General features: G+C 40.3%; 1 protein-coding gene across 1 annotated transcript in view; it reads right to left on the bottom strand.

Moving 5' to 3' along the window:
• Tmem71 (transmembrane protein 71) overlaps window positions 1-9707 on the bottom strand; it is a 37499-nt gene extending 27792 nt beyond the window's left edge. The window contains exons 1-4 of the mRNA XM_021217334.2: window positions 9201-9707; window positions 7732-7815; window positions 6198-6258; window positions 1934-2146 (exon numbers count right to left, since the gene is read on the bottom strand). Of these exons, the coding sequence (XP_021072993.1) occupies window positions 1934-2146; window positions 6198-6258; window positions 7732-7771 (314 nt within the window). The 5' untranslated portion in view covers window positions 7772-7815; window positions 9201-9707. The remainder of the gene's footprint in view (window positions 1-1933; window positions 2147-6197; window positions 6259-7731; window positions 7816-9200) is intronic.
• Window positions 9708-12292: the final 2585 nt, after the last annotated feature.

Consider the following 12292-nt stretch of genomic DNA (forward strand, 5'->3'; position numbering starts at 1 on the left):
TTTGGGAAGAATAATTGTTGATATAAAACCACAGCTTTCTCCCCAAGGGAAATAAGAAATAGTATATTCTGAAGCCAAATATGGGTGACTATGACTCAGGAATATGAAATGTGGGTACCTAAGTCTGTGTTTCTGTGACATAGTCCTTCATATTTGGCTCCATAGTAAATAATCTTTAATCCCTTTCAAATGAAAGTTCTGTTTATTACATGAAAAGATCCTTGAATCTATGTCAATGAGATTGAGATAAAGTCTAAACTATGTGTAGATGGTGGCCATGGTCTATGTTCTTGGAAATTGACAAGGGACGGAAAATACTGCAGATTCCTACATACAGCTCACTCTGTGACAGGCAGCCTTTTCTGCATAGATAAACCTATGGGATTCCCAGAACAGCCCTATGAGGTAGGTACTATTATTATCCCAATTTTTTGCGATTGGGAAAGGAGACCCAGAGAGGTTATATTATGTCCTAAGGCCATGCAACTGGAAAACAACATAGACTGGAAGCAAATCTAACCAATCTGAGTCCACAGGCACTGGTCCTGGCCATTATGTTTTGTTTGAGAAGTGAGTTCAGAAGAATTACTTAGAAAAAGCCTCAGAGAAATGGAAGGGCAAGCTGATTGAAAATTGGTGAAGCTCTGGAGTGAGCCATAAACTATATGCAATGACTGTTGAAAAATAAGTATGTTTCATGTTGGGTCATGGTATAAAAATAAAGCTGGAGGGAAACAAAGGGGCAGATAATAAAGAACCCTGCATGTTTCCTTGGGGATCATGGAGCTTAGTGTTAGTATAAAAGACACCATGGGAGTATGTCTTAGAGAAGGGAGGGGTAATGGCTTTTATTACCAAAGACTCTTAGCCACAGAAGGAGGCTTGGAGGGGTGGGACCAAGCGCAGGTAAATATTGAAAGTTCATGATAAGACCATTTTCTGGGCACCTGTTTGGAATATGCCAAGTCCTGTTACGAACACATTGTGTTTGTGAGAAATGCTAAGGGGCTAAAACAGAACCAAGTAACATGAAAAGAAAATGGATTGATTTCTATGATGACAGCATTTAAGTGTGCTGTGGGGCATCTGGAATTGCTCTTAGGAGGTATATTTCGAACTGGCATTTCCCCATTATAATGGTATGTTAGAGAAAGCCTTTTGTTTAATTTATTTAATTTGCGCTGTGTGTGTGTGTGTGTGTGTGTGTGTGTGTGTGTGTAAGCCAAAGGTCAACCGTGAATATCTTTATCATTTTCCATCTTATTATTCAAGACAAGTTCTCTATTGAACCTGGACTTTTCTGGTTTAACTAGATTGGTGGGCCAATGAGTTTCAGAACTGCACATGCTTCTGCCCCCTCTGCCTCTCCAGCGCTGGGATTACAGATGTACAATGCTGTTAGGGATCTGAGTTCGTGTCCTCATGCTTGAACACAAGGCATTTGATCTCAGATCCTAAGCTCTAGGTATCCATTACTATCAATTAGCGTAAATTTTAACCCTCTTTCTTGCAGGAAGTCCCTTTCTTAAGCTGTTTCCCACCAGTCACTTGCATTCTCCCAATTGTATCAGAGTTTCTCAGAGTCCTTTGCTTTTACCTTTCTCCATGAAATTCCATTTCCTACTTCATTTTAGCAGACATGCTATGCCTTTTGCAATTTACTATCACCATTTCTAAGAAGCTTATATGATCTGCTCCCCACTCGAAACGGGCATCTTTCTCTTTCCCTCTTCTGTTCTTGACACCAATTTCCACCCCAGCAACTTGATCCCTCTGTTTCACTTTGATTTGCTTTTATGTTGATTTTTATCTGATTTCCATTCCTCTTTTATTACCATACGCTTCAGCAGCAGTGAGCTGCTTGTGAATGTGCAGATGAGTGAACGGTGGGCAGAACGGTTTTGAGATGCCTTACACAACATCCTCTACTCACCTAACTAAGTTCTCCTTGTACATCACACTGGTATGGGAGGGGTTCAGTGTGATGTGGCCATCTGGGTCACAGAAGAAACTGTCCTCCGTCCAAATGTAGTAGCCATTGGTGAGGAGTCGGGGGCTTCTGCGGCAGATACAGTGGGAGCCTGTCAGGGGGTCTATGGAGCAGCATTCAAAAGAATTGTCTCCATCCAGGAAGTCATAAGTAAAGCTAAAGAGAAAAAAATGGAAAGTCCTCTAAGTCTCCACTATGCACGGACAATCATACACGACCCATTTGACCACGTAGTCACTGGGAAAGAAATTCCATTCTTCACATTCATGGTGCCAACTACTTCCACAGCCCTTATCAGAGGTGCTCTTAACTGCCAGGGCTTAGGTGTTGAACCACACAGCATTTAGTTGTTTTCTACTTAGAACTTTGGTGACGACGTTCTGGACAATGAACCGCTCCCCCTCAGGATAGACCTATATACGTACTCTTGATATTAGTCTTTTTAAAAAAAAAAAATTGGAAATATCACTAAACATCCTTTCTGGGATGTTGAAATTCATTGTTCCCTTCATTCAACACAGTGTGTCACATTACTGCCCTTGCCACTGTAATAGAGAAATTATCATTTCCTTTCTTTTCAGTCTCACATTTGGGAAGCATTCAGCTGCCTGATGGCAGCTTCCATATCCTACCCAAATCTTTTCTTTCTTGTACTTTCCCCATTCACAGAACCCATCTCTCTATGGCAGAGGTGAACCATTCACTATTTTACTGTAACTCCTTTTCTCTGCTTCCCAGTGAATGCAACCTTTGCTGTCTTTTGATAGGAAAGGGGCATGTAGTTGTTATCCATCCGGAGAAGACCGTGATGATCACCTCCCTCATTACAGAGTTCCTTTCTTTCTTTTTTCTTTTCTCTTTTTTTTATTAGATATTTTCTTCATTTACATTTCAAGTGCAGAGTTCCTTTCTTAAGTTAAGAAGCCTTTTTGATCCAGGAATCCATCCCATCATCAGATACTAATGCATATGCCAGCAAGATTCTGCTGAAGGGACCCTGATATAGCGGCCTCTTGTGAGGCTATGCCAGTGTCTGACAAACACAGACGTGGATGCTCACAGTCAGCTATTGGATGAAACACAGGGCCCCCAATGGAGGAGCTAGAGAAAGTACCCAAGGAGCTGTAGGTGGATGCAACCCTGTAGGTGGAACAACAATATGAACTAACCAGTACCCCCNGAGCTCGNGTCTCTAGCTGCATATGTAGCAGAAGATGGCCTAATCGGCCATCATTGGGAAGAGAGGCCCCTTGGTCTTGTAAACTTTATATGACCCAGCACAGGGGAAGGCCAGGGCCAAGTAGTGGGAGTGAGTGGGTAGGGGACCAGGAGCAGGGCGGGATATAGGTAACTTTTGGGATAGCATTTGAAATGTAAATAAAGAAAATAATAAATAAATTTTTAAAAAAGCCTTTTTGGTCATCTACCTCCATCACCAACATATTGTCTTAGCACTTAACTTGACACTAACTATGACACTAACTCTATCAATATGATGCTTTAGATGCCTTTATATAATTTAATTAAAATGTAAATGTGGGGGAAAGCTAGTAAACCAGTAAGGAGACTGAGAAAAAATTAGAATGAGTGATGAGGAAAGATACAAGGATGAAAAGGGTAGAAGGACAGAAGGATATGGACTGGTAACAGATGTTAAGGAGGTGGGGGATGTCAAGAAATAAGAGGGTGCGAGAGAGGAGAAGGAGTAGGGTCACTAAAATATCCTTCGTTCAAGAAATACAACAGTCATTGCTAACGCTTTTATGCTAATTTAAAATATTTATCGACTGCTCTTACTGATGTTATCTAGTCCTTACTTTAAGTTATTGATGAAATACTGAATGGTACAGGGACGGAAACCAGAGACTTTGGAAATGCCAGAAATGAATTCTGTCTAGAGAGGCTTGAAGTGTTTCATGTCAGCATCATATTGCTCATTATTTCCTCTTCTGGTAGATAAGGAAAGGAAAAGACCAGTAAGATAATAATAGCCATGATCTTGATGCCCTAAGTGAGTGAGTTACTCATGTCTAGTTTTTTTTGGGGGGGGGGATCCTACCCTATGCCTTTCTCTTCATGCTATTTGCCTCCTCAAGATTCAGGATGGGGGTTATCCATAATGCACTAGGCTCTTGGAAATGATAGCACGCCGGAGCTGTATTTCTAATTACTCTCTGAGGTCCAGTCTTTAACAATTATTATCAACCCCAGTTTCTCTAACTCAGGGAATGTCTCTGTTCAAATGTCCTTAATATTTTCTCCCTCATTTCTTGTCTGGACGTAAATTGAAAATATTCTTGTAACATCCATAGGTTTGTGCGAGAAAGAAAGGGAGAGAGGGGGAGGGGGAGGGGNGGGGGAGGGGAGAGGGAGAGGGAGAGGGAGAGGGAGAGGGAGGAGTTTACAGTGCCATCTGCTTGTGGACGTTGTACATCGTGGTGCGGAGCCTAGTGCGCACCACGATGTACAACGTCCACAAGCAGAGGAGCGGGGGATGGAGAGGGAGGAGAGGGAGAAGGAGGAGAGGGAGAAGGAGGAGAGGGAGAGGGAGAGGGAGAGGGAGAGGGAGAGGGAGAGGGAGGAGTTTACAGTGCCATCAAATATTTTTAGTCATTAACAAAACTACTTCTAGCTCTTGACTCTCACTTTAGTCATACTGGAGGGATTCCAGCAGCTGCTTATCTTTCAATAGGCCCTTTTTAATGGATTTCAGAAACCTAACCACACAAACAACCAGCAACTTACTTGACTGTCCAAATACCCGTCCTTTCTTTTCGTAGGTGATGATTAACCATGTCCAGGAAGAGTATTGCTTCCTTGTATTGGTCAAACCCTAGTACATCCTTACCTCCTTTCAAAATTTTGTGTAGTTACTCATATGCTGATAGTTTGTAAACCATGTTTCATCCTCTCTTTCTATATTTCCCGAAGGCCTTACTGCTTTTTATAATTTAAAAACATATGAACAATTGGAATATGTGCTTATTATTAATAAGATACTAACTAATAGATACCACTTATTAAATTTGTACCCTGGATCCATCCCCAAGGATGTTTTTTCTGTCCTTTGCAGAAAATCTCTCTAAAAGGTAAGGAGACTTATGATATGATTCTCCGTATGTACAAAAAAAAAAAAAAAAAAAAAAGGAAGAAGATTCAGAAGGACAAGTTACTTAGCTATGGTACACAGCTAGTATTCAGGGGAGCTAGGATGCAATCCTAGTTAAACTGACCCAACACAAATTCATATTTCTACTTGCATATTCTTGACTGACTTATGTGGTAGTGTCAGAAGGCCTGACGCCTACAGGGAGAACAAGTTCTAATATCCTTTTATCTTGTAAGTTCATTTCAGAAAATGGTGGAGGAAACCTCAGTTAATGACTATAGAAGGAATTTAGGGGTAGACAGAAGCTCAATTAGAAAAATCACAGGAAGGGGGAAAAAAAGGATCCCATTGAAGGATTGAACAAAATAATGGGATTGACTACTGTGAGCAGAACATGAAACTTGACCAGCTTGTGTACTGTTGAGTACTGTGTCCGTTGTAAAATGAGATAGGAAGCCATAATGTGGTAGCTTGAATGAGAATGACCCCCATAGACTCATACATTTGAATGCTTGGCCCCCAGTTGGTGAAACTGTTTGGGAAGGATTGGGAGGTATGGCCTTATTGGCAGAAGCATGCCACTGGGCTTCAAGGTTTAATAAGTCCATATTTGTCCCAGTAAGTTCTTTTTTTATCTAACTTGTGCTCTGGATTATATATGAGCTCTCAAGTACTATGCCTGCCTGCTTGTTGGCATGCTTCCCTCCATGATGGTCATGTGTAAGATGCTTCTACTATAGCAATGTTCTAGAATTGTTAGTTTCCATAAATGATTTCTTCTATAAGTTGCCTTGGTAATGGTTTTTTGTCACAGCAATAGAAAACAACAAAGATATCAAGTAAGAAAATCAACCAAACCAACCAAAACTATGTATCTGATGGAGTTTGCCATTCAATAGACATCTGCTATGTGCTCACACTAAAAAGATAAAAAAGAATATCCCATTCTTAGAGCAGACAAGTTTTCAGTAGTTAACGCACAGGACTGAAAATATATAGCCATGGCAAGCCTGTATGCTATGTACGATAGTGCTTCTAAAGGAAGACAAAGTAAGATGGGCAGGAAGGGAGTTTGACAGAGAAAAATCCCCAACATACCTTGGGAAAAGGCATGTCGGGGACAGCTTTCCAGAAGGCCCTTCGTCTGACCTGGAGTTATCTGCAAAAGGAAATGAGAGAGAATTTTCAATATCTCACCAACATGTGTGGCCATGATTAGCTGCAAGGTTGACATGTGGGCAGCTTATGTTCTACCCTCAGCAAGAGGGCAGCAATGCGGTAGAATGGTGTGAACAGCTAGTTTCAGAGAATCCATCAACTTGTCACCCATCCTCAATGGGAAGCATAAAGTAATCTTGGAGCATCTATCTTCTGTCGCTCTCACACTCCACAGTCCTTGAGAGCTTTCTTTAGTGCAGGATGATAAATCATGGCCACCACACGGAGCTTATGAATGGAAGAGAGAAAGCATCTTGTGTGAAGTTTAAAAAAAAAAAATCAAGATCAGTCGCTCAGTGTGGTGGGTATTGTAGCTAACTCCATAAGGTGAGAGAATCTAGTCACTGCCAAGGAGTTTTGTTATTGGTTAGTGCTTTCTAAGATGTCTCTACTATAGCAAACAGAAGGCATTGTGGGGGCTGAGTATGAAGTTTTGATTTTGTGTGTACAAGTGTGTGTGTGCATTTGTGTTTCTTCCTCTATGGTTCTCCGGCTTGTTTGAGACAAGGTCTCTCACTGAACCTGGATCTCATCAATTCTCCTAGGATGTCTGTCCAGTATCAGGATGACAGGTTCATGGCATCATATCCAGTCCTTTGTATGGGTTGTGTAAATACGAATTCAGACTCTCATGTCTGCATGGTGAACATTTTATATGACAGTGCCTCTCCCCAGCCCTAGAGTTGATTTTATTGATTTTAAATAGATGGCTTTTAAAACTATGAAGCCTATAAAGGCTTCATTAAAGAAGATATAATCCATAGGCATGACAATGGGCTTCACATGGAGGAAGGTTGCATGGGGTAGTCTAAACTCTGTCACAGAATTTTATAAAGGGCAATGACAGTATCAGGACTTCTAACAGCCTGGCTCAGAGAAACTTTATTTCCTTGCTGACAATTACTACTGAAAACAAATAAGGTAATTTAGACTTTCAGCTCAGGCTGTTATTTTATTAGTTAAAACAAAACAAAACAAAACAAAACTGGGTGTGTGAGAGAGGGTTACAAAGAGGGTTGGGAGAGAAAAATAAGAGGAAGGAAGAAACTCAAAACCACTACCGTTTGAACAACGCCCTTATTTTCTACAAGTTGTGATCAATCTTTCAGCATTTTCTGTAGACAGTTTTGCATCTTAATAGTAGCCAATAAATGGCCTCCTTTCACATTTATGCATAGGCATCTAAAAAAATAGTGATTTTTTTTTTTTTATCCTAAAAGGGAAAAAAATGCTACATTTCTTTCAAGGAAAGAAATGAAGTCGAAATCATTGCCAAAGCGCACACTGGCATTTAAAAAACACAAGCTACTGACAGATGGCTAATGGTCTGAGTATCAGCAAAATCAAAGCAAGGAAATTGCTAAGAGGACTCTAATCGTTCAAAGATAATTGCACAGAGCAGTTTCACATTTACTTGCTACTGGTGTCGACATCAGTGGAGAGTCTCGGTCCATCTTGAGAAGGCCGCTCGTTCAAACTTCACAGATTTTTTTTTTTTCTGCAAATGACATTTTAAAAAAATAAGATGGACTATATATTAAAAATAGACAAATGATGCCAAAACAGATGGCGTCTACTAATTGCACTAGTCAGATTTGTTTGCTGAAATAGTACAGAGATGTAGGATTGGAGAAGCAGACCAGATTGTGGGACTTCAGTGAGATGCTGCCTACTTTAAATTCTGTTTTTCACTGTCTCATTCCTTGAGTCTGAATATTCTGTAAATAACAACACCATTGTGAGAGAAAAGCAGTGCTTACAAAGGTTTATTTGTCATCCAGATTAAATAGTTTTTGTTACTTAAGAAATCTGGAAAAGAGACTGGTTCTAGAGTCCTTGAAACAAACGTGTATTTAAAGCAGCCAGCAGAACGTAGTTTCATTATTAAGTTGCAGTAAGTGCTTGGCGACTGTGGCCATTGACAAGTAGCCATGGAGAAGGTCAAGGCTTTTTGTAGTGGCTATCAGTCTGAACATTCCTAAACAGCATAAGCTACACTGAGCTACAAATAGCCCACCGCAACCCAGATTACAAAGCCACATTCCTGAAAGCTTAGAATTTACTTTACAATTTCAAAGTAAGCATGCTTCAAAGTGTGCGATTTGTGCAAATATTGATCAGTTACCTCTTATCACATAGTTCTGTCTCCATGTAGCTACTGAATTACATAAATTATATAATGTGTATACATATATATATATATATATATATATATATGTTTGTATGTATATAAGTATTTATGTATAATACTACCCTAGTAGTTTTATAAGGTGACATGAGAGCCTTTTATGATCCAGTAGTTCTGTCCCTATTTTTGATAAACATGTCAACTGATAATTGATTGCCATAGCATAATACAGTAAATCAAACACATCAACTCTAAGGCTCAAACTAGAGTATTTAAAAATGTATTATGAACCTTTCAAGGAATCATATACTCCAGCTTATAAGATTGTCTTAAAGAATACAGAAGTTTCTAGCATTCTTTGGAAGATTTCTAAATAAAGACACACATTTTTAAAAAAAGAAAATCATGGGTTTGAAAAAGATATTACATACAAGTGAACATATTAGCATGTTCCTTCTGACTTCAGCATTGACTAATACAATAAGACTTTGCCTAATCCAAATGACTGTATGTTAGTTTTCCTCAGGCAGTAAGCTTAGTTTTAAGGCAAGACATTGTGCAGCAGAAAGCAAGGTCTCACTGTTTGATCTTACAAAAGCGAGTAGCCATGTACAGTGAGTATAACGCCACTTAGTCAAGAATTAGTAACTGTGAAAACAACTTGCATTAACAGCTCGAGAATTTTTCAAGAAACAGACTCTGTCTACCAGCTCATCAAAGCAATGCATCTGTTCTGAAATATAACTTGCTCATACATATTCCTCCACAGGGAGTCCCCAGGCTCTTCTTCCAACTGATAAATGACAGGAGGATTTCTGAAATATGAAGCTTCCCTGGGGTTGGTAGTGCAGAAAGCTGGACCAAGCCGTTCTTCAACTGAAAAATCCCATCAGAATGTCAACAGGTGCAGAAGTGACTTCCCAAAGGGCATCCCGTCTTCCCTTCTGGTGGGAGCTGATCATGTCCCTGCCACATTCACAGGGCAATTTGGTCGTCAGGGGCTTCTGGATCTTTCAGCCGCTTCCTAGAATAGAATAGCTTGTCATTCTTGGGAGCTAGTCTCACGGACCTTGTTTACTTTCAATATCAGCCTTTCCGAACTAGAGGCAGGGCAGCAGAATGAGGTCATACTTCCTGTCACAATCGCATCAGTGGTGTTCACAGAGTGAATACAGCAGATCTCCTCGACCATCAGAAGGGAACAGGCAGCCCAGAGTCAGGTCAACTCCATACACTGTGATCACTGAGGGATGGTTCTCAGAGCCTCTGTGTCACCTCAACCTATATGAACATGAGAAAACTTAAGCCATGCTTCCTGTTTGACATTTTCTGGTTATATTTAATTATGAATAGCATACAGTTATTATGCTCTTGGTCCAATTAACCTAAATATATCAAAGATAACAATGCTATCAAGTTCAGGATGCTATAAAAGCGATCTATTCTGTGTAATAATGTGATTTTATGAGGCCATCCTCGCTACATATGCAACTAGAGACACAGTTCTGGGTGGGGGTGTTACTGGTTAGTTCATATTGTTGATCCTCCTGTAGAGTTGCTGACCCCTTTGGCTCCTTGGGTACTTTCTCTAGCTCCTTCTTTAGGGCCCCTGTGTTCCATACAATAGATGACTGTGAGAATCCACTTCTGTATTTGCCAGGCACTGGCATAGACAGGCTAAGATTAAAATGATCTTTCATGCTAGCTTTGGAACCTCAGACTTGTGGCTTAGCATCTTTGAGTTGCAGTTTTCTCAAATTTAAATGTAATAATCTATAGCCCCAAGGTTGGCCTGTAAAATCAAATGAGAAGACAGAAGAAAGAAATAGCTGGGTACCTGAGAAAATGTGCAAGATGTATTCCTTATTGGATTTTGTGAATTGATTTCTCTTTGGAGAGTTTGGTCAGCGTGGTGGAGAGTTTGTGTTATCAAATCTTGGGAATTGCTATGGCACCAAGTTTTTTTTTTTTTTTTATGTTGGGAGATAACAGTATTATTTCCTACACAGAATCCCACATTCTCTCCACTTCCATTGTCTCTCCCTGGGACTGCACTTACTACTTCATTCTGCCTGTATTTTATGCTAACATTCCAACTGTCTACTTGGCCTCTATCCAACACATTATGCACACACATATCTCACTATGCAAATTTTATTATGTCATTCTTCAAAGTAAAACCTTCAATGAGGCATCTTTGTTCCTCTCTCATGATAGGCTCAAAATCATCCCTACAGCCTATGAGGCGACCTGAGTTTTAGCCTCATTTCTGCACACATTCTGTCTTCTAAAATTTGACCATGCTGATCTTCAGCCTTTCGTCTTGTTCATATTTGCTTTCACCTTCGAGTCTTTGAACATACTACCATGGTTTCTACATATTGTTCCTAAGCAACTCCTTCTATATGACCTCTCCTAGATCAAGTTATGGAGTCCACAGCTCTCTACACTTTTCCCTTGGAGTGAGCATCATAGCTACAGTTAAGGAACCAAGAATCTCTCTACATTCCTGCTTTACTTGAGAGCTTAAGGTCTATCTATGCTTTTCTTCTTATCTATCATGGCTTAGTGTGAGGTCTAGTACATATTAGGAACGTAAAAATGTATGAGTTGCTTGACTACCAGCTCCCTCAGTCTGGGCTTTTTGCCACACACACTACAGAATTATATCAGGGCCTGACATTGTTCTTCTGGCCAGAGTCTGGGAAAGCTAATAATCAGAAAAGAGTTGCAGGGCTGTCATTCTATCACAGAAATTACTCCACAGTAAAACACGTATTTGAAACTTAGTTGTTTATAGTGATATGCTTTTATTTTCTCAGGTGTTGACTTTGTAATTGGTCACTGTGACTAAGCTGAGCTTTTCCCCAGAATTCTTTCCACTTCATTTTCTACCCAGCAACCTGTGCAGAATGTGAAATCTTTTAATGGAGCAGGAGCCTTGGCTGGTTATGTGAAGGTCCATGTGCTTGACTAGTTGGACTCCCAGCTTGGCACAACCAAGAGGCAACTGAGGCAGAAGTCTTAACTGAGAAATTTCCTAGAGCTGGTTGGCCTGTAGAAATATCTGGGGTTCGGGGTGGATCATGATGGTTGGTTCATGTAGGAAGATCCAGTCTATTGTTAGCAGCATCATTCTGTGGGCTATGTAAGAGTAGAAAGAGCTAACTGAGAGCAAGCAAGTAAGGTTGTGCATATTCTGTCTTTGCTTTTAACTGTCAATGTGATGTGACAGCCTTACATAGCTGCTTCTGTTTCTGCTTTGACTTCCCCAAAAGTGATACACTACAGCCTGGAATTGCAATTCATGATAACTCTTTCCTCCCCATGTTGCTTTTTTGTCAGGGTATGTGTCACAATAACTATGACAATTCATGCAGGTCAGACTCTGTTTTTATCTCATTCATGCATACCTACATTGGATATTTGGATTTCTCTGTGGACTAAACTCAAGGCTCCAGTCCCTACTGAGTCCTCTTCGCTAGTTTCACAAAGCCTAATCTAGAAGTATGGCTTCTAGATTAGATTCTCTTCAAAGCATCTTAGGTAATAAGGGTTGGAACTCTCAGGTAGGAACAGGTCAACATGGCTGTAACTGACCAATCTGATTCTAGTTGTTCTTATGCATCTCAGCTTTTATTGCTCTGCTCTATTCCATGGCTGTCTTTGGAACCTGATCAACTCTCCTTTGAGCTCCCATTCTGTGCCATTGATAAGAACACCAAACCTGACTCTCTAACCAGCATGTATATTTGTGTGAGGTTTAATCCCTACTTTACAACCGTATGCCCCACATCATTCCTAGTTATTCTTCTTTCTGCTTCAACTGGACTAAAATGTCCTGTCC

The sequence above is a fragment of the Mus pahari genome, chromosome 17, assembly GCF_900095145.1.
Source record: "Mus pahari chromosome 17, PAHARI_EIJ_v1.1, whole genome shotgun sequence".
Classification (NCBI taxonomy): domain Eukaryota; kingdom Metazoa; phylum Chordata; class Mammalia; order Rodentia; family Muridae; genus Mus; species Mus pahari.